This window comes from Mytilus galloprovincialis, chromosome 8 (genome assembly GCF_965363235.1).
Source record: "Mytilus galloprovincialis chromosome 8, xbMytGall1.hap1.1, whole genome shotgun sequence".
NCBI lineage: Eukaryota > Metazoa > Mollusca > Bivalvia > Mytilida > Mytilidae > Mytilus > Mytilus galloprovincialis.
Window position 1 is genome coordinate 17,001,910 of NC_134845.1, and position 24,602 is coordinate 17,026,511.

A 24,602-nucleotide genomic window follows, 5' to 3' on the forward strand; every position below is an offset into this window, starting at 1 on the left:
TTCTGATACCACAGTACTTTGCGTTGGATTAATACGGAAGTGGATCATAGAAATGTTTGACACTGACGTCAGAACAATGCGTAATATCGGATGCAAGATCAATTTGTTTATGATCTACTTCTCTATGCACTTATCTTCCTGGACTTTAGTTTGTGTAACAACAGAACGTTTTGTAAAAGTTCGATATCCGTTACAGTTTATTTAGACGGGTATATCATTGAAAATTGTGTTTTGTTATATCGTTTTAATGGTCATGTGTATTTGCGCTGACAGTCACTTTTTCTGGACTAATGGTTTGATCATAACTGAAAACGGAACAACATAATGCAATAGTACATCCAGAAAATATTTTATTTTCGAGGAAAAATATTTTACCTTTATAGATTTAGCCTTGCTATCTTTAATTCCGTTTATAGTTATGTTAATAATGAATATATCAATGATGAAAACTTTACAGAAATCAGCAAGAATTCGTGCAAAGTCGATGGCTGGTTGTAGAAGTAGATACAATAACAACGAAAATAACCATATTCTTACAAAAATGCTGATCGTTACGAACTTTCTGTGTTCAACATTACCGACTTCAATTATTTTTGTTGTTGATTCATATGTTCAGAATACTTCACCGGATTATCGTCATTCACAGCTAAATCCAGCGACGACTATGTAACGCAAAAGCTGTCTTATGTGGAACTCTGATATAACTTTATGTTGTTTTATTATTACGTCATGATAATTTGTCTTTAACTCAATACGGAATAGTCATTACTTAATGATATTTCGATATTACACGATATGGTTTCGTATTGACTTGATATGGTTTTGTCATTACTCGATGTGGTTTCACCATTATTTAACATGTTTTGTGTAATTAGTCAATGTGGTTTTAATATTACTTGATGTGTATGTAACTAAACGTAATTTAGTTGTTTCATTACATGATGTGGTTTTGTTATTTCGTAATGATGATTTGTCTATTCTTTATATGGTTTTAATATTACGTAATGATGTTTCACAATTTGACGATTTTACACTACTTGATGTGTTAACTTTGTTTCATTATTTGATGTGGTCTTGTCATTCTTTGATGTGATCCTGTCATTCTTTGATGTGGTTATCACATTACTTGATGAGGTAAAATAACGTGACCAAATCGGAAAAACCTGTTCTATATTTAGATAGATTTCCATGTTGTATGTGCTTTGAACGAGTGTGGCCATCGATCGAATTAGTGTTCAAATGAAAGTTCGGGCTTCTGTTTGAGTTAAACTTTGAGTTAGTTTTGAATTCAAGTCATGCTTAGAATTTAAGTTCTAGTAAGCATTGAGTTTCGAGTTGGACTTCTAGTTTGAGTCACATTCAAAGGCAGAGTTCTAGTTACAACTTTGAATTTGAGTCACTTTTTGAGGTAGAGTTTGAGTAAGATTCGAATTTAAGTCTCATTTAGATTAATTAAGATTTCGTGCTGAAATTCGAGCTATTTTATATGTCTTTTTTAAGTTCGTAATTAAATTTTCTATCGCAAAACAAGGGATTTTACCTGGGCTTCCGAAAAGCGGGCTCCGGGGTATGCGTACTAAATAAACAATGTTACAGTATACAAAACGCAACATAGGAATTGAATTAAAGTTAGATGTGTTGTGATTGCCAATGAGACAACTATCCACTAGAGTTTAGATACAGAGGATATAAGAAATCGTAAATATACAACCGTACAGCCTTCAACACTCCATATCGTCAGCTACATAAGGCCACCATGCACTATGTTAAAAAAAAATCAAACGAAAAACTAACGGTCTAATTTACAAAAAAAAAAACAAGTATGACACATATGTATACAATGACAACAATTGAACGTCGTCATGCTCTTGACTTGGAGCAGGTACTGTATTGTTATGCGTTTACTTTTTTCTGCATTGGTTAGAGGTATAGGGGGAGGGTTGAGATCTCACAAACATGTTTAACCCCGCCGCATTTTTGCGCCTGTCACAAGACAGGAGCCTCTGGCCTTTGTTAGTCTTGTATTATTTTAACTTTTAGTTTCTTGTGTACAATTTGGAGTTTAGTATGGTGTTCATTATCACTGAAGCAGTATATATTTGTTTAGGGGCCAGCTGAAGGACGCCTCCGGGTGCTATAATTTCTCGTTGCATTGAAGACCTGTTGGTGACCTTCTGCTGTTGTCTGCTCTATGGTCGGGTTGTTGTCTCTTTGGCACATTCCACATTTCAATTCTCAATTTTATATATAAAGAAAGTGCTCGTGGCTATAGGTGAGCGATGCATTCTAACATAACGTTGGACTGTAACAGAAGTGCATACGTAACAGCACAATACGAGAGAAAAATGTAAACTAGACAAAGTAATGCCCCCGCATTCCACTCATTTATATCCCAAAAAGGACTAAGTTCAATTTTTCTCCCAAAAGAGGAAAAATAAGAAAAAAGAAAAAAACCTGACCACATGCAAACCCTCAGAACATGTACAAACATCCAGCAGAGTGATAAATTCCTAGCATTCAAACTGTAGGAGGAGTTATCTGGAAACGCCCTACTTATGCAAGTAAATTTCCCCAAAAATGAGAAAGTTCACCTTTCTCCCAAAAGAGCAAATATTAATAAAAATTAAACCCTGACCACATGCAGCACACTTTCAATATAGGTACAAATAGACAGTAAAGAGAGAACTTCCTAGGATTTAAAATGTTGGAGGAGTCATGCGGAATAACTATATAACCATAATGGGACGGACGGACGGACGGACAGAGGTTAAACACTATGCCCCTACCTTTCAGTTGCAGTAAAGTTGCGGTGGCTTAAAAAACATTTTCAATTGGCTGACTCAATAGATCGGTATTACTGGGTAATCTAAATTCATCGGGGTGATCTCGGGTTCCCCAGAAAGGTTAAGAGATTCTGTTCAATGTGTGAATGGTACCCATCGTGTTATTCACGAAATTACAAACTGAGTGATTTGGTTTTATTTGGTAATTCACATTCGAGTAAAAGATGACGGTGTTATGGTTACGACAACTGTCATCATATGTGAAAAATATTCCAAAAGATTCTTTTTTTCAATTAGTGTGAGGTAGATCAGAGAATTCAATTGATTAAAAATAAAAGATTGATATTCGTATGTATGTTCAAATGATCATTCACGCTAAAACAAAATCGGAGAATTCTTATTTTACAGTATTGATGCTTTGTCGCTTAGTCCGAGTCCCCCTCCCCGATTTTTCTGTAACTTAAGTGTGACTTGATTTGAAGTGTTTTATTTAATAACAATAAAGTATGAGTCTTTTAATTTGAGTCGAGCCTGCGACATCAATGTAGCGGCAGTGAGACACAACAACGTCGTCGGGACCTTTCACAGCTTACTATGGGGAACGAGTTTTGCTCATTGTTGAAAAACCATACAGTTTTGTTTAAGTTGAATAAAACCGAATGAAACTGTGTTGACATGATTTTATTACCTCCATGAAGTGTTTTAAAACTTGTATAGGAGTTAATTCTCAATATCAAGAAAAAAACATCTACAGAAAAACACTTTTTTTACCGATTAATGTACAGCCGATCAACATTACGTTTTTATGTAATAGCATAAATTGTTCTATATAATAAGGATGTTCTTATCACAAGCAAAAAACCCTAGCCGTATTTGACACAACCTTTTTCAACTTTTGATCATCAGAGCTGTACTACTTTGTCCCCCTTTTTTTGACTTTCGAACTTTTATATCTGGGCTTCACTGGTAAGTCTTGTTTGGACGAGGCGCGTTTTTGACGTAATGAATTTTAAACTTGATGCCTTTTGTTATCTTTTATTCATGTGTTTCTTTGCCTAATACATGTACGTTCTGCTATTTATTTGTATTGTAGTCCTGTATTATTATGTTGTCATTTTAATGTTATATTTAACAATGCCATCAAAGTGCGAGGTTTGGCATGCCACAGAACTAGGTTCAACCCACCATTTTTTCTTTACAAATGTCCTGTACCAAGTCAGGAAAATGGCCATTGTTATATCCTAGTTCGTTTCTGCGTGTGTAACATTTTTACGTTGTGTTTCCGTTGTGTCGTTTGTTTTCTCCAATTTTTGAGTGTGAATTCACATTACTATAAGACGTGTCACGGTACTTATCTATCCCAAATTCATGTATTTGGTTTCAATGTTATATTGGCTGTTCTCATCGGATGTTGTCTAATGCTTAGTCCGTTGCTGTGTGTGTTTATTTTAATGTTGTGTCTTTGTTCTCCTCTAATATTTAATGCGTTTCCCTCAGTTTTAGTTTGTTACCCCGATTTTGTTTTTTGTCCATAGATTTATGAGTTTTGAACAGCGGTATACTACTGTTGCCTTTATTTACACTAAAGGCAGGAATATCAGGCGAGACACAACGTTCCGTGGAATATTTTACAAATGTATTATAATACTGCTTCTATTAGAGAACTTGGTATAAAATAACAGGACCAAGTGGTTTGGGGATATCCCAATTATGTTTGGAATACTGTCAAATTTTTAGGATTTTTTTTTATTATTTTCTGCCGTTCACCTTTTTCATACCAAATAACCCTGAACAACCCATCGATCTTTTATCTGAACTTTAACTTTGGCGATACCCACCCAAAGCACATTAATCAAACGACATATTGAAATAAGTTAAAAATAGAACATATTTTATCCGAATTGGTCACGTGCTTTTACCTGATCAAGTAATGGGATAACCACATCAAAGAATGACAATGAATCTTACTCAAACTCTACCTCAAGAAGTGACTCAAATTCAAAATTGTAACTAGAACTTTGCCTTCATATGTGACTAAAACTAGAAGTCCAACTCGAAACTCAATGCTTACTAGATCTTTAATTCTAAGCATGACTTGAATTTAAAACTAACTCAAAGTTTAACTCAAACAGTAGCCCGAACTTTCATTTGAACACTAATTCGATCGATTGCCACACTCATTCAAGGCACATACAACATGGAAATCTATCTAAATATAGAACAGGTTTTTCCGCTTTGGTCACGTGGTTTTACCTCAACAAGTAATGTGATAAGCACATAAAAGAATGACAGGACCACACCAAAGAATGACAAGACCAAATCAAATAATGAAACAAACACATCAAGTAGTGTAAAATCGTAAAATTTTGAAACCTCATTACGTAATGTTAAAACCATATAAAGAAAAGACAAATCATCATTACGAAATAACAAAACCACATCATGTAATGAAACAACTACATTACGTTAAGTTACATACACATCAAGTAATATTAAAACCACATTGACAAATGACACAACCATATCAAATAATGGTGAAACCATATCGAGTAATGACAAAACCATATCAAGTCAATACGAAACCATATCGTGTAATATCGAAATATCATTAACTAATGACTATTCCGTATTGAGTTATATTAACACATCATTAAGTTATGTCAAAACCATATTAAGTAAAGACAAAATACTATTTAGTAATAATAAAACAAGATAAAGTTATATCAGAGTTTCAGATAAGACAGCTGTGGCGTTCCATAGACGACCGTTCTATGTTTGTACCAATACTCCAACTATACAATACATTTCTACATATATATAACAATAAACAAACACTTTCGTCGCTGGCTGCTTAATAGTATAATGTGTGAACTATGTATTCCAAGCAGGTATTGATGACTTGTATTTAGCAGGATTTCTTATATTGGACAATAATGTCTCTAACTAAGGATGTACTTAGGTAAGGTGTAGGTACTTTGCCAGAAGTTCTAGATCTAACACGTTGTTAAAAGTGTAAATGTAACTAAATCAATATGTTATTTGTTATTTGAAATATAAAATAAAATTGACGAACAGGAACGTTTCTGATTGACAGGATGGAAAACATTACTTGACTGAAATCTATTAACATCTTCATGGTTTGGTCTCTTGCGATAAGTTGTCTTATTTGCATGCATGTCACATTTAAAGACATCTGCAATTGCAGATAGATTCAAATGTTTCATTTTTTTTATTCATTTATCAACAATACCAAAAGAAAAACAAACAAATATTTCACGAAACAATAATAAATGCTCAAACATCCCAATTACCTGATGAAAAAAATATATTTGCACCAAAAGCAGGTAAATTATTGTATCATAACTGTCAACTGATTTTAACATAAATATTATTTAAAGGACTTCAAATGTACGTGTCTTGACATTTTACATATTATGTCTGTGTGTTTTGTTCACATATGGTTGTCAATAAAATGAAACTGTGTACGACTGTCATACATATAAAAGGTTTAGCTAGCTATGATACTAGATTTAATTCACCGTTTTCTAAATAAGAAAATGCCTGTACTAAGTCAGGAATGTGACAGTTGTTGTCCATTCGTTTTCGTTTGATTTATTTGAGCGTTAAATTTTGCTATTAGAGTATATACAGACGGACTTCCAGTTTTGAATTTTCCTCGGATTTATTTATGTGATTTTCCATTTTTCCTTAATGTTTTTACACCTCAATGCAGTATTTTGCTAAGAACATATATCTAAAGTTAAGATGATTTTTTTTTTTTTTAAATATAATACGTCTTTTATTTTTAGGTGGAGGGATCATCAATCAAATTTGAATAGTGCAATAGTTTCATCGTCAAAACTTTAATCAAAGTCATTATATTGTTTTCAAAGTTTGGCTTATTTAGCAGAATTTTAATTTAGCAATGTTTATAACCAACCTATTTTTAAAAGTGTATTCATTTATAAAAAAAAGAAGATATGGTATAATTGCCTATGAGACAACTCTCCACAAGAGACCAAATGACAAAGAAATTATCAACTATATGCCACCGTACAGCCATCAACAATGAGCGAAGTCCATACCGCATAGTAAGCTATAAAAGGCCCCAGAATGACAAATGTTAAACAATCAATTTGAGAAAACTGGCGACCTTATTTATGTTAAAACAAAACAAAAACAAATATGTAACACATCAACAAACGACAACCACTGAACTACAGGCTCCTGACTTGGGACTCAGGTATACTCATCTGCGAATCATACACTCTAAAATTGTGGCGCGGGATTATTTTCAAGATATTGTATTTATCATCGAAGAAATCTTTAGGTTTAACAATCAACAGTAATAAGTATCTGTCCAAAATTCATATTTTTAGAAAGATTAGATTTGATTTTATTCTCCTTTTAAATGCCAATTAAACGAATGGTTATAAATTTTAAGCATTGACCAACACTAACTTAATAACAGAAAACCCAATAACAGCAATAAAAAATATAAATTACCAGAAATTTAATTAAATCAAGATTTCGCTGATAAGCATTTTTCATCTTGGTTGTGATCTAGAAACTACCACCAAGCATCAAGTAAAATCACATAATTAATGCACGATTCATTAATCGTTGGTTATTGAAATTGAAAAACAATTTGTTAAATAATTCTGTCCTGTATCTTTTGATGACAATGAAAAGTAAACATTTTTCATCGTGTGCGATTATGATGATCACACTGGACTGTGTCCCTTGATAGAACTATTCCAAGAACAGGCTATTGAAAAAAATGAACACCAATATAAAAACTTTCTAATTGCTTTATTGCCAATAGAGTATATATACTGTCCTCCTGTTGTTTACATATGAAATGTATTCTTTGACAGCTATTATTCTGAATATTTTTAAATAATGAAATATAGGTCAATAAAATCAATAAAAATATCAAATCTTACGTAGCATTGAACCCTAAAGATTTAAAAGAATAAACTGCAGCCTAAAAATCCACACTAAGCAATAAAGAAGTTAAACCAGATTATAGTTAGATGCATTTGTAAAAATTGGTTCCAATTTGTGAATATGTTATGAGTTATGACGCCATAATTCATATATAAAAAATCGATCAAAGTATCGTTACCATGTAATACAAAATGTTCTTTTAATCATTTTATGTTGAGATTTATCGTGTTTACTATTTAAACTATTTGAAATATTTTAATTGATTGTTCTCCACATTTTATATATAAACTAAGTTACTGTTCCTGTTTTTAATATTGATTTTGAACTAAGTATAGCGTTTTGCATATATGTATGACATATTTGTATAGATATATTATGTTTCAATTTGTTGAAAGTTTTTATTTTATGGAAATAAACAAAAGAAAAGTGTATGTATCTATCATCTCGAAGTTTAACCAACGAATTGCAATGTTAAGTAATCGTTATACATGTAAATTAGATATTTTGCAGATATAAAAACAGAAAAACGTATGATTGTTATTTGTGTAACAATTGAATCATCTTTGTCGTACTAATGCTGTTTAACAATTTATTTAGCTTACAGCATGAAGCTCAAGTTATATGTGCATCAAAGATTAGATATCTCGGCATTAATATTTAATACAGCATACTGATTTTTAGTATTATACAATTAAACATAATGCATAATATAAATGAACATGAATAATTATTGATTACTAGTAATTGATTCATTGGTGTTTGTGCCTGCCTATCAATAAAAAAAACAGACCTTCATAGTAACGTTTTTGGTGTTTTTATGTGCGTTTACTTTCTCGCAGAATTTATTAATTCGTTTATAATTTGATGGATTAATTTTTCAAACTAACTGGTTTTCTATCCATCTTTTAATATTCTTTACGTAATCATCCGAGAAAACAGTTTGTTTAAAAAACAGACTCATCAAGAAAAAAAATGGTTAAGAAAAAAAATACTTCTATCTGTGATAAACAAATAGAGGTTAAGACACTGAAATAAAAAAAAATTGTCGATCTTTGATATTATAATTGATTATTAAATTCACTGATCTAAAGAAAAAAAAAGAAAATGATTTAGCGGGGCCTGAATGTATGTGATTTTACCACAGCTTACTCTTTTATATTAAATCAGAATAAAGGGTTAAACCGTTGTAAAATCAGTACAAATGCAATCCCCCAAGAATGATATATATTATAATAGGACAAATAAAGCATTTTTTTGGTTTTGAAACGCTCTAGGTTCAGGAAAGTATTTGCTGTTCCCGTAATTATGTTAAATAGCATGTTCAAATTCTATTCAAAGCTTCATTTCTAGCTATAGTCGGCATGTTATATAAAAAATAAACATAAGCTCTCTGAGCTTTTATAACTGACTGTATACAGTAATTATCCATAACAAAAATTAGATTTTTTTTATCATAGTCTTCATCTACGAGAGCAATTTGCTGCGTTGTTATCAATTATTGCTTTGACTTCTGTAACAAAGATGGAGGCTAAAGACGGAAAATCCAAGAGATGTATGACAAAGTAATTAATTGAAACGGGATACATCTTGGCCATATGCTAGTTAAATAAAAAGTTATATTAATACGTGGAAATAAAATACCCTTATCTCAAAAATGGTGATTCTGGGTGTAAATGTACAAGACGAGCACAGTTTCAAATATAATGCAGCAATCTGTTGAAAATTCATGCTAATCAAACATATCAAATATCTCTTTTAGTGTTTGTTTGGTATATATTGTTTCACCAGAATCAGAGTGGATTCTATATAGAATGCTTTGTCCCATATTAATTAGATATTTTTATGAACACTGGACATTTCTTTTATGAAACTCTATTTTACTTGTTATATATTAATTATATTGCATGTAGACAAGCAATATTATTTTTTTGTGTACTTTAACAGAAATAATAGTTTGTTTTAAACCTAATTAACAATAATCCATATAAACGGTATGAAATTACTTCGAAGATCGTAAACTGTTTATAAATGCTTAATATATCTTCTACAATTAAATTTTGGTGGAAGTTGTACTTTGTGCAATCATATCACATACCAAGTTTTGTATATTAACAAAAAAGAGTTCTCTAGATTAAGAGGCCATATCAACTCTTATCTCTTTGTTAACACGTTCACTATCATTAAAAGATAGTTTTACTACTATATATTATGACTCTACTATTGTCAGAATTATACTCTGTAAACTTTCCTGTCTATACATACAGTTTTTTAGAGGCCTGTTTGACAAATAAATGTTAAATAACGGGTATCACATATTTAGCAGAATCTGCTCACCCTTCCAGAGCACTTGAGAATACCCCAGTTTTTGTGGTGTTTGTTGCTCAGTTAATTATGTTGTGTTTTATGTCTTTGTTTATGTTTTTCTACGTTTAATTAAGGCGTTGTCAGTATATTTTCGACTAATGAGTTAAAATGTTCTACTGGGATATTTCGCCATTCTTCGTGTTAATATGTAATTTCCTTTAATACTAAGAGTATATAAGATAAAACACAACGATAACATCATGTGTTTTTATTAACACAACAAAGCAAAATATATAGCTGGATTGTTTTACATATGTATATCAGGTATGAATATACATATTTAAGGAAGAAACTCATTAAAAATGCAATTTGCATTTAGTATTTTTATTCAACATGAATAATTAAATTTTGTCAATTCTAACACACAGTGTTATCAATAAAGTTTTTAATATAAATATCAGTTCAAAACTTAGAACAGTTATATGTTGTGTAGGTTGAATAAGCAAAAACACACTATTGTTAAATAGGATCAAATTCAGAAGACTGCGATACTGCAGGTAGTTTCCGTTCGCTTTCAGTCGGTGATGTAACAAACGAGACTTGTGTTGTACTCACATATCGACTGCCTCTCCTTGTCGGTCTGGAAAGTAAAATAGAAATTTTAAAGCTCCCGAACAAGCTATGTATACGAACCGATAAACGCATTTTAATCGAAATAATTGAGCATTGGAAGCATCGTTACTTTGACATTTGACTTGTTTCATATTTTTATTATGGCGGAGCCTTTTTAGCCGATACTACGGTATGGGTTTACTCTATTGTTGAAGGCCGTACGGTTGCCTTTATTTGCTTATATCCACGTTATTTGAACTTTGGTGGAAGTTGTTTCTTTGGCAATCATACCTTATCTACTTATTTTTATATAATGCGTTTTTTATTGCTTGTGAGTACTTTGTGTCTTTTGTGCTTTTCCCCTTTTGTTAATAGTATATACATGATGATAAGAGTATGTGGAATTGAACAGTGTGTATACAGTGTATGATTCATTGTAATTGTATAATAATGCCACTGTATATTTTGTTGACTCATTGAGAAGGTCGGAGGATAAAAAAACAAAAAAATCAGCCTCTAATTATTTTGCTATCCGGAGTCAAATCTGTTGAAATAATTATGTTGCATTATAGATAAGTTTTAGTTTTATTGTGTTGGATTACTGTCTTATAACGCATTTCTCATCTCTCCCTTAATTAATTGAAATTGCTTAAACTACAGCGTAGATAAATCAGAACAAATAATCAGATTCATCAAAATATCAAATTTGTTTCCATATAGTTTGAGTGTATGTATTGGATGCCAGGCATTTTGAAAATGTTAAAAAATACAAATACACATTTATCTATAATAATAATTTGTTCCCAAACTTTATTTAAATATTCAAATAACAAAATCAATCAATGAAGAAAGGTATTAATGATAATTGCATAATATGTATTATAATGAAGAACGTGTTTTGCTATTCACTTCGCAATACGTATCGTACTTACAGTTTGTTGACGACACAGCAACATATCTCTAGGAAAGCTCTTTTAAATGCCGTGTTTGTCATCATATACAGGAAAAATTTACAACATAATTTGAGAACATGAATAGATATGTCATCGCCCAGGCGACATCCATCTTTGCAAGTGTCAGATCATCTGCATCAGGAGCTAGATATGACTCTGTTTTGAAATATACAGACACGGGAACTGTCGGTACTAGAAAATATAAACTCGTCAAGAGAATCATGTTGGTTAACGCTCTGCTGAATTTTCCCAGTTCTTTCCTTGTTGACTCATCAGATACCGACATTTTTCTTAATTCTTTAGATTCCATCAAAACCATGTTAATGAAAATGTTCATTATTACCATTGCAACAAAAGGGAAGACTGAAAGTACAAATAGATCAACATAGGTATAGATGAATTCCTCAAACCAGAAATATCCTGTTGTGGTTGCCTCACAAGAGAGTTCACCATCTAGAACGACTAGTCCTTGGGTTTCAAACCAGAAAATATTCAGACCAGTCAAAAGAACAAATATACAGGCATTCCTAACAGGAGCCTGTAATTTAGTGGTTGTCGTATGTTTATGTGTTACATATTTGTTTTTCGTTCATTTTTTTTACATAAATAAGGCCGTTAGCTTTCTCGTTTGAATTGTTTTACATTGTCTTTTCGGGGCCTTTTATAGCTGACTATGCAGAATAGGCTTTGCTCATTGTTGAAGGCCGTACGGTGACCTATAGTTGTTAATGTCTGTTTTAAGTTGGTCTTTTGTGGATAGTTGTCTCATTGGCAATCATACCACATCTTCTTTTTTTTATATATTACCAAAAAGATGGTCTTTTTCTTTGAAACAATTGTGTGGTATCGAAATGGGAATCTTGTTTTCAAAAATCTTTCAAACGTAATACAAACCAGTATCATTGATGAAAACTGCATGGACGTGTATATAAAAAATACATTAACCTAACATTCGATATTTGTTATAGATCTGAGATCGATATTAAACACTTCCATTGTCCAGTATCTCGTCGATCCAACACATAGTACCGTGATGACTGCCAATGAAAGCACAAAACAAGAACCAAAGTTCAAAAACTGATGTGAATTCTTATTTGAATTTCATTTAGGTTAGTTGCAACTTGAGATCAAATTTCAATATTTGGGTTTACATAATATCAAATGTTGTAAAGGTGCGCAGTTGAGTTTTTTTACAGATCAGTTCCTACCAAATGATATGCACTGATAAAGTTGTCTGCATATGAAAAATGTAAAATATTGGATGCGAGTCACAATATGAAGTTTTTTGTCTGGTGTGCACAGCAAACGAGATCTGAAAAATCTTCATATCGTGTCGAGCAGCTATTATTAAACTATAAAGATATGATGAAAAACTGATTTATGAGATTGTGTATTAGTATATGTCATGTACATGTTGCGATTTTGATAAGGTTATAACATGTACGAAAAATAATGTACATGTTATAACTTGTATAATGTAAAAATACAAGTTATAACATGTACAAAAGTACCTCGTACATCTTAAACATGTACGAAATATTGGTTAAAAATGGTTTTAACTCGTACAAAAATTAAGATTAAACTAAATGAAGTAAACTAGACATTTTAATTTATTAATGAATAAAGAAGAACAATAAAAACGTTCTTTTTTTCTTTGGAGGACAATGATCAAAAAGTTTTAGAAACAAAACGAGAATGGAAATGGGGACTGTGTCAAAGAGACAACAACCCGACCATAGAGCAGACAACAGCAGCAGGTAACCAACAGCTCTTCAATGCAGCGAGAAATTTCCGCACCCGGAGGCGTCCTTCAGCTGGCCCCTAAACAAATATATATACAAGTTCAGTGATAATGAACGCCATACTAAACTCCAAATTGTACACAAGAAACTAAAATTAAAAATAATACAAGACTAACAAAGGTATAAAGAAAGTATCAAAACTATGCATCTGGGGCCAGTTTCACAAATCTGTCTTAGGACTATGCCATGTTGTTATGCTGGTCTTATGACAAATCTTACTCCTTAGTGGGTTTCACAAAGTACTCCTAAATTAGAACATCTCTTAAAGTTGGTCACAAAGTTAGGACTACACGAGAGGGTCTTAGGATAGTCATATTTTTTTTTATATATATATTACACTTATTTTTTAATCTACTCATCAGTTTTCCTTTTCCTGCTAAATCTTTGTAGGTTGACGGATTATTATGAGTTATCAGCAATCAACCGTCAATGTATTGATTTTAAGCAATGATGAACCATTTTATCCTTGAACCTCATCATAACCGATAAATCAGTGGTATAGATAGTTATCAAAAGTACCAGGATTATAATTTAGTACGCCAGACGCGCGTTTCGTCTACATAAGACTAATCAGTGACGCTCAAATTCAAATATTTATAAAGCCAATAAGGTACAAAGTTGAAGAGCATTGACGATCCAAAATTCCAAAAGGTAGTGCCAAATACAGCTAAGGTAATCTATGCCTGGGATAAGAAAATCCTTAGTTTTTCGAAAAATTCATAGTTTTGTAAACAGGAAATTTATAAAAATGACCACATTATTGATATTCATGTCAACACCGAAGTGTTGACTACTGGGCTGGTGATACCTTCGGGGACGAAACGTCCACCAGCAGTGGCATCGACTCAGTGGTGTAAATAGTTATCAAAAGTACCAGGATTATAATTTAGTACGCCAGACGCGCGTTTCGTCTACATAAGACTCATCAGTGACGCTCAAATCCAAATATTTATAAAGCCAAACAAGTACAAAGTTGAAGAGTATTGAGGATCTAAAATTCCAAAAAGTAGTGCCAAATACAGCTAAGGTAATCTATGCCTGGGATAAGAAAATCCTAAGTTTTTCGAAAAATTCATAGTTTTGTAAACAGGAAATTTATAAAATTGACCACATTATTGATATTCATGTCAACACCGAAGTGTTGACTACTGGGCTGGTGATACCCTGGTATAACAGACGAAACATCGATAGTATCAAACTTTGTCAAAAGGACTTTAGAGTGGTTTGTTATCAAATTGAAATGTTTTGCACTTTGAAGTTTTCTGTTAGGCATAACTATTTTTTTTTTTAGATCAGATGTAACCTAATATTCCTTTGCAACATCGTGTGTTACAATCATTTTGTTTAGAGTGGTTATAACAATATTGATTATTTTCAGCTTCGAAGGCATTAATTGATGATTTGATGATCGCACATATCCGTTTTAAACTGAATTTCCCACCATTTAAACACAAATTAATGTCATCGAAGATTTATATACTGTTGAGACCTTGTTCGGAAAGTTCCCTCATTTGTTGAATAAAACCCAATAACTCGGAAACGTCAAATCTGAAATTTGTAAAAATCAAAAGGGAGATCAATCAAGACATGTATAATGAGACAAAGTTTCATGCTAATTGGTTTATTCGATTTTGAGTTATTGTCAGACATAATGACAACGGATTTAAAAACATATGGACAGACAGCGGTATACCATATTACGTCCATTAAACACATGTATACATTTAATATGTTAAGTAAAAAAATGCTGATTATGAATAAAATAAAAAAAAAACAAAAAAAACATAACATTGATATTAATGATACACATTAAAATCACCAAATTATACTGCAATATTGAATAGTTCACCTACCACCGACACCAGACTCCTCTGAATAAAATAAACATAAAAACGAAGACAAAACCATTCTCCAAATAACTTGTATTTGATAAACACATGCATTGACATATAATGTTTCATTTCAAGTGTACATAAACCTCTTGTTTCCTGTGATTAAAGTTCAAGACTAAACTTTCGACGAGTTGAAATCTAAAAACCCAACAGTTTAAGTAAGTACATATACCTCTACATATCCATTCTTCATAAACAAAATTCTACAACATTAATGTCTGTTAAAGTAGCAGAGATAAATTACAAAAGACACAACTGGAAACGTTTTATTTTTACAGTTGAAAATGTGTCTGAAATTGAAACGTTTCGTAATTTCACAAAATATATATTGAATAAAAATGTATGCAAATATGTCTTGAATCAAAAGTAAATGTGCAAATAAAACGATATGACAGCGGTAAATGTTTTGTTGAAACCAGGACCGTATAGTCACACATCCTTACAGGTTAGTCACAGATGAGAGAAACACAGGGTTAAATTATAATTTTATTGATAGGAATGACATGTGTATAAAAGAGTTAAATATGTTTTAATTGATTTTAAATATAGAAATTATGAATACCAAATGAATCTATTTGTTTGCAAGTATCAAATATTACTCGTATATGGGTGTTTTAATGTTGACATGTAAATGTAGACGGTTAACAACATCGAGGTTTCGTGCGTATTTAATAATGAAGTGTCTAGTTACATGAACCTATTTACAAAGATAAAAGATAAAGTTATAAATGACTATTTAAAAATACTGCGAGGAAGTCACAGCTACATCAATAAGATACTTGAACGCAAACATAATATTTTATTTTTTTCTATAGATTTATTTTGTTTCTGAAAGTGAGTGAAATGTAAAAATATATCGTACACATTTTCATTTTATTTTTAAAACTCTTTATAAAATGAAATTACATTTATTATTTATATGTGCAATACCCGCAAATGAAAAAATAAATTGATATTAATCCAATTAAAAATACTGTTAAAGAGATTAAGGTCGCTCTTGTCCTGAGTGACACTATTTTGATAGATAAATGTACTCCATTTACTGATGTATGGGAAGCCAAATTATTGTATATCAACCATTTCGACAGGCACTGACAAAAGAACCAATTGTTACAGAATCACGGCGATCCGAAACATTGAGGAAATTACGGAACTCAAAGGACACTGACAAAAGGACCAATTGTTACAGAATCACGGCGATCAGAAACTACTGAGGAATCATCGAACAATTTAAACAAAGTTATTCCGTTTGTCACAACTTATCATCCGCGAGATTATGACATATTTAGTTTCATGCGACAAATTGAAACACATTTACACAAAAGGGAAAGAATGGACAAGTCTTACAGAAAAAGAAGATTATAACAGTAAAAGACAGTCGAAAAAAGTCTGAAATGATATTTAACATCTCCAAAATTTGACTTTAAGGAAACTGTGCCAATTGTAAAAAAATGTACCGATAAACGATGTATGACTTGTCCAAATTTAATAGAAGAAAGTTCAATTTATTTCAAAAATGGAAAACATTTTACTGTTAAGCAAAATTTGTCTTTTAAAAGTTCAAACGTCATCTATTCTCTCATATGTTTAAATTGTGAGGAATTCTATGTTGGAGAGACATAAAATAAACTGCGGACTAGAATGACTTTACATAGACAGCAAACCAACCATGAAGATTTAACACTCATCAGGGCAAACGACCATTTCTATCGTTGTTCTAATGGACGATTTAAAATATTTCCATTGTATATGGTCAATCGTCAAAATGATTTTCTCTGGAGGAAGAAAGAAGACTTATTAATAAACATTCTCAACCCGGGATTAAATGATAAATGATATTCTAACTTTAACGTAACATTTTAAAGTCTTAAAATGACATTAGTAGTCTCCCTTGTATTAGTTAACGTCATACTATTGTTAACGTCAATCAATTGTTTTATTTGTATACAAGTCACATTACCTGAAGATCTGCGGAAGCAGTGAAAGTACTAGTAAAAAAGTGATGCATTGAAACCGTTGTTATCTTTCAAAATTTTCTTATATGTTACCAGCAATCGGACTTTACTTAACTTTTTCCTATACATATATATATATATATATATATACCATACAAAAACAATGAAACAAAACAACACACCAACAAATAAAAAAAAAGAAGACATGGGTTTATCGATAACTTTTACATTTACATCTTTTCTAATCAATAATAAACTTTTACATACACATGTTTCACTAACACTTGTTTAAGTATTTTTTTTTCTGTTGTTTGTTTGTTTTAGTTTGTTTTTATTTTGTGTTGACTATTGCTCTCAAAATTAAACACATTATCAATAATCAAAATAAAAACAAAATTCAGACCTGACTGTATATGTCAGATAATTTAAATTGTGATTTACATTTTTTTGATAAGTTTCATAAAAGAGGGACGAAATATACCAGAGGGACATTTAAGCTCATAGATTGAAAATAAACTGATAACGTCATGGCTAAAAATAAAAGACAAACAGACAAACAATAGTACAGAAGACACAACATAGAAAACTAAAGACTAAGCAACAAGAACCCCACCAACAACTGGGGATGATCTAAGGTGCTCCTGAAAAATATGCAGATCCTGCTTCGCATGTTGCATCCGTCGTGTTGCTTATGTTATGACAAATCCAGTAAATAGTCTAATTCGGTAGGTCACATTCGTGAAAAGGGTAAGGTATTGTAGTTACGACATAAGGAACATATCTGATATTATTAGTTATGTCTTCAATGAGTGCTCGTAACTTTGCAAAGAAAAGAGACGTTGAATTATCGATAACGTTTACATTGTGTACATCTTTTCTAATCAATATTTAAGTTTTAAATAAACAGGTTTCAATAACACTTGTTTAAGTATTTAGTTTTTTTTAGTTTTTTTTTTAATTTAGTGTTGACTACTGCTCACAAAATTAGGCACACAATCGATTATTCATTATATTTGCAACATAAATACAAATTCAGGCTTGACTGTACATCATTGGAATTATGATTTACATTTTTGAATAATTTCATTTTCAATGAGTGCGCGTAAAAGAGGGACAAAAGATACCAAAGGGACAGTCAAACTCATAAATCTAAAACAAACTGACAACGTCATGGCTAAAAATGAAAAAGACAAAACAACAGCACACATGACACCACATAGAAAACAAAAGAATACACAACACGAACCACACCAAAAAAATAGGGGTGATCTCGTAAGTTACATGCAACATAATAAGTCAATATGTGTTTGATTTGCGATACGATGTATATAGTTGAATGCATATTTTTGCAAATTCTGTATTGACTATAGTTCTTTGAAAACAATTGTTTCACAATTAGATAATAAAGTTAACTTCCATGAAAACATTTTTAAATAGTTCATGGAAAACAGATGGTTGCAAACGTTGACAGAAATCTGATAACCAAAATTGTAATCAATACCTCTGTATTTGAATACATGTAATTAGAACAACAATTGGTGCCTCATATTGTATTCACATTAGTACTGCTATAACGTAGGTAAGATTAGAACTATATGAATAAATAATGTTCAGTGTTAACGTAAAATATTTATCATACTGTTTAGGGTTCCTACTAAAATGTTGACATCTTCATTATAGGTTAAAGTCCATGTATATCATAATAATGTTTAAAGCGTTCCCTATCTCTTTCTTAATCAAGTAAAAGTTGCCATCTTCTAAATGTATTAAAGTGAATCATCCTTATGTTCAAAGCGTCGCTCTTGCTTTCTACTCTATTTTTCTCTTTATGATGCATAAACACAACAAAGTCAGATCTTATATAATAACGTAAAAAACCTATTGAAAATTTCACTCAGAGTCCGTCTTAGTGTATGCACGTGCATTTCAATCTTCTTTACAATTTGTAATACAAAAACTTTTTTTATAGAAATAATTTAATTTTGGATGGAACGCGTCTTCTGATTGGCTGACATTGGTTTGTTTATCAGTTCATAGACATAATCTTGTCATATCACCGTAACGCAATCAACGTTTTTTCATGGTTCACTCTGGTTTGAAATGCAATTTAGAATTAAATTATAAGAAATTACTGTAATATATTTTTCTGTCTTTTCGGGTTACTTAGTGTGTACCATATTTTCTATGTTATTTCTTCATAGACAGAACACATATTAGAGCCATTCCTTATATAACATAATATTTATCTTGACAATTTCTACACTAACATGTATACAGTGATTTAAATAAAGGTTTCAAAATTCATGATTTAGTACCGTGTTAAATGTTGCGACAGGACATTTTTGTTCACGGCGTTTCATTCCTATTTAAGTGTTTTGAATACAACTGGTCTATTTGATCACTTTATGTAGTAAATCAGAACTGACAGCGTACTGAAAATGTTGCACCTACTCGATTAGGAAACATTACCAAATTTATATATGCAGGCTAAATTGAAATAATGAGCAATGTGTAATAAACCTTCTATAGTGTTATATGTAGTTCTGATATTTAAAAAAATTGTAAAAAAAAAAGAAATCAAGCAGACATGTAAATCATTTGTACGTTATTATATTTTCAGTGAACACTAAATCTTCCTCGTTTTATAACAAAAAAAAATTTCACGAGTAAAATTCTAAAAATGTATCATGATCTGCCTTATCTTTTAGAGAACACAAGATCAACTCCGGATTGTTTGTTTAGTCTACTTTTTTTTTTGTTGAATTGCTTTTGGTCTTTTTTATATAGTCATATTTTATTCTTTGCAATATCACTATTGTTTAGATATACCATGTTACCACAAGTTTTAACAGAAGAAATATGAACCAGAAAATCAACATAAATAATTGATTCTCAGTATTTTTGAAGAATTATTATCTGATATTCATTGTTTGTGTCAAACGACTTTTGAATGCTTAGCTACAATAATCTGCAGAAGAAGGCCAGGAGTTAAGGACGTATTCATCCTCGTCTTACCTACAATCTCATCTCATTGAAACTTATTGTTAATGTGCCATATAAGGTGCTTAATGAACTGTGTACCATCAATTAATATGTCTATATGTTTTTTACAGGAAGGTATGCAGAAAATCTTCATTTTCCTGGTGATTCTTATATCTTTTTTACAAGTGGAAGGATGGTTCTTCAGAAGGGTTAGAGTTACTGGAGACACAAGAAAGTAAGTACTATTCGATATTAATACATGTATTTCAGAAATCTGTTTGATTTATAATTGCCATTCAACTATGATAAAAACTTTATTCCTTTCGGTCAATGCGTATTCTTATGTATAAACGGTCATAGTAAGTACTATCAGCACATTCAACGATATTTTAATATACAATTTGGAGAGTTAACCAACCATTATATCGAAGTTATGATTTTCATTTTACAATTTTAAATAGATATAAGCAGATGTTGTTTTATGGCTATATAAACCTCCCGCTTAAACTGCAAGGTTTAAAAGACCGTTAAAATGATAACATTACATTACAAAATACAGTACAAATAAACGCAAAAAACTTTCATGGCAAAGAAATAATTGTTTTTTTTATAATATTATTTCAACATGTAAACCACAGAAAAACGACGGATACCTTAGATTAACAAAAACCCCCATCTAGGACATCATCTTTATAGTAGAACATCCAATTTAAACTTTATGCTAATTTATCATAAATTTTTTAAAGCTTATGTATAAAGTCTACCATATACAATTTAAGGAACAAATCAAATTAAAGAGAAGCATAGATTGTTGAAATGGTTTCAAATCTGTCAACTAATATGTACATGTAATACATTTGTAATAAAAAGTGAAAACAAAATATATCTTGATGACTGTGTAAGCCAAAAAGTGTCCCTTGAAATTGTGACTTCTTGAACTATATTTCACAGTTCATCTGTGAAATTTCGTTCACGGGACAGAATATCACATTTGTAAACTATTAAATAGTGAAAAATTGTCCCGTGTGCTTGGACATAATTTCCTGGATGTTTTTATAAAAATATGTAGCAAGAGACAATTTTTCATATTGTAGCTATTTTTTTCTGTCCCTAAAGAAGGAAAACAATTAAGCAATCATTGTAATGTTTTAATCAATTAGTTAAATCAGATTTGAAATTTAAATCAAGACAACACAGATGTAAACATAAATGGAAAGTGGTGAATATATACAGCTACATGACTTTATGAGTTTAATAATAATGAAAGAATATCATTTAGAAGGAAGGCCACGCAATTTGAAATTAAAAACAATGAAATGTTTTATATATATATATGTTGACAGAAAACACAGGAGAAAACATTAAAATTTGTTTTTCATAAGGACAAACTGAAACAGGTGTTGTACCTATGCCATAATGAGAGTAGATGTCATCTTGGGGTTAATAAGACCTGTAATAAGATATCTGGAAAATATTACTTCTCAAGAATCACAGACATTGTCAAGAAATATACATCAGTTTGTGATGAATTTCAGCATCAAAATAAGAGAGCCAAATCTGATTTAGTATTTTTTGTAAATTAAATTATTTGTATTAGACAGGACTTTTATGACATGAATTCACTATGAAAAAATATCCAACAAAGGTCAAAATAAAATAACTTTTCAAGGGACACTTTTACTTAGAAGTGGACAATATTTTATAATAAAATCTTGTCCTTAACAAAATTCCACAGGTCATATCTGTGAAATTTTGTCCATGGGACATCATTTCATGGGGGACACTATTTAATCCTACAACTGCAGTATCAGTTTCTTTTGTTACACTAGACATATTGGTGTGCTTTTATGATGTTGTTTCATATAAACCGATCTAATTTAACATGTACTATATTCACTTACATAATTAATAGAAAACAAATTAATAATATCTAATGTATTCGTCAGATACTATCTTTTCAACTTATTCCGAAGGCTCTTCTGATCTGGTTTTGTTTTGTTTGTTGTTTTATCCAAAAAATAGATGTCATCGATTGAACCCTGTTCTTCAGTATGATATTTAATATAACGTTGATTTATTCATGTGTTTGTAGCTGTTTTTGTAAAGCTGTTGATGCAGATACACATGGAATACTTCACAACTTTGGATCAATTCAAAGTTGTCGGGGCTGGCCTACGTGTGCTTGTCGACGAACAGAAATGATAACATGCGGTGACGAGTGTGATAGAAGAGTTACCAATTGGTTAAAATCGAATGGAGGGAAATGTAAATTTGCTAGGACATGGTATAAAGCAAGCACATGTGGATCGCCTAAATATGGACATCATAGAAAGCCATGTTAAACCTATATCATTATATCTAACAGGATGACTTTTGATTGTTTGATAAATAAACAATACACATACAAAACATTTACTGACATTTCTTTTAAAAAAAGCTTCTGTGTTGGTTTATTTCTCCCTGTTGTTTGTTTTTATTTTTAGAATCAATATTTATTTCTTGAATCCATGTACATGAAAACTGCACAACAATTTCGAACATGAGACATACAGAATAAGACTATTTACCGGGTTTTACTAACATGAGCAACACTACGGGTGCCACATATGAAGCAGAAAATGCTTACCCTTCCGGAACACATGAGCTCACCCCCATTTTCTGTGGGGTTCGTGTTGATGAGTCTTTAGTTTTCAATGTTGTGTACCATTATTTGTCTGTTTGTCTTTTTCCAATTTAGGCGTGGCATTGTCTGTTTATTTTCTATTTTAGAGTTTGAATATCCCTCTGGTATCTTTCCTTGTTCTATGATGTATTACTTCATAAAGCAAGCGAGGAATATATGTTTACGTTTTACATTTAGTCAAACATTGTTATACTAGATTTTATTCAGTTACAGACCTCGATTACTCCTTCAGTGGATTCTTATATAACTATGAAATGATTAAATATTGAATAAGAAATGTGGTGAATAGGAAACAATGTGTAAATTTATCATTTAGTCTGGAGTCAGAAGATCTATGAGGGTGAGGAGTCGAGAGACATATCAGTGAACCAACTTGACCGGAGAATCATAATTGTCTAGTTCTACTTCATAACTATTTTGAAGTATTTTTGTTTGTAAGGCACAAGGACCTGCAAATGAAGTTTTTCGTGTAGTGTGAAAATGCACGAGCGTAACGTATCAACTTAGATATGTAAATACCTTATGGTAAACGATATAAATACCAGCGTGATTATTAAATATAAATAACATATAAGAAACATATTAGTAGCTCACTGTTCATGATGTTTTCACACAACACTCTAACTTTTTTTAAACCAAAATTAACATTAATCTTGACATTTTGATTGCTTACCGTAAAACTGCCATAACGATTCAATCTGCACTCGGTATATGTGAAAATACTGTTTCTAAAAGATCATATTTCCTACAAGCATTTAGGATTTTGCATGATTTATCTTGAGTTACGACTTTTTAGAAATAAAGATATCAATGTTTTTCAATCAAGCTTATCGCGTTACAACATGTAAAGTATTTAATCGGCATCATTGTAAATCGTAAGTTTCAGTATTTGCAAATGATAATAATTCAATTAAAAACGGCTCGACATGATCACAGACAAAAGTAACAATTGACTTGTCTGAATAATCGAAACATAATGTTTTGTTAAACACACAATATCAAGATCAGCATATTATTTCAACATTAAATAAAATATAAACATCTTCAAATGTAACAAAAAGAATACATATCATGTATAGACAAAACAAACAATTATTTTTTTACTGGAATTTCCTATTTTCATTGTTCCATGCACGATTCAATAAATGCAGTGTCAAACTTTAAATCAGTGGCATTCATAATAGCTATACACAGGTCAGCTTTCCACACGTGGGTTCACAATTTTACCTTCATGGGTTCACTATTGCAATTGTATGGATTCACTAATATACTTTTCTGGGTTCAGTATTGTACCCTTATACGTTGTTCACTATTGTAACTTTATGGATTACCTGTTGCACCTTTATGTGTCCATTAATACATCTTTATGAGTTCACTATTGCACCTTAAAGGGTTCACTGAAGCACCTTTAAGTGTTCACTATTGTACCTTTATGGGTTCAGTTATGTATCTTAATGGGTTCACTATTGTACCTTTATTGGTTAACTCTTGGACCTTTATGGGTTCACTATTACATTTGTATAGGTTCATTATTGCACCTATATGAGTTCACTATTGCACATATATAGTTTCACTATTACATCTTGATGGATTCAATATTGTACCTATATGGTTTCACTATTACATCTTGATGGATTCAATATTGTACCTATATGGTTTCACTACTACTAGTATGGGTTCACTTTA

General features: G+C 31.2%; 1 protein-coding gene and 1 pseudogene across 3 annotated transcripts in view; one reads left to right on the forward strand and one right to left on the reverse strand.

Moving 5' to 3' along the window:
- LOC143085206 (uncharacterized) overlaps nt 1–22,644 on the forward strand; it is a 67,057-nt gene extending 44,413 nt beyond the window's left edge. Inside the window, exons 1-3 of one of the 3 annotated variants that reach the window (XM_076261438.1) lie at nt 18,719–18,830; nt 20,365–20,468; nt 22,326–22,644. In XM_076261438.1, coding sequence (XP_076117553.1) covers nt 20,371–20,468; nt 22,326–22,575 — 348 coding nt within the window. In that variant the 5' untranslated portion in view covers nt 18,719–18,830; nt 20,365–20,370 and the 3' untranslated portion in view covers nt 22,576–22,644. Of the gene's footprint in view, nt 1–18,718; nt 18,831–20,364; nt 20,469–22,325 lie in introns of those variants that run through there. The other 2 variants (XM_076261439.1, XM_076261437.1) reach the window with 2 other exon arrangements.
- LOC143042903 (uncharacterized) lies at nt 11,578–12,505 on the reverse strand (annotated as a pseudogene).
- Nucleotides 22,645–24,602: the final 1,958 nt, after the last annotated feature.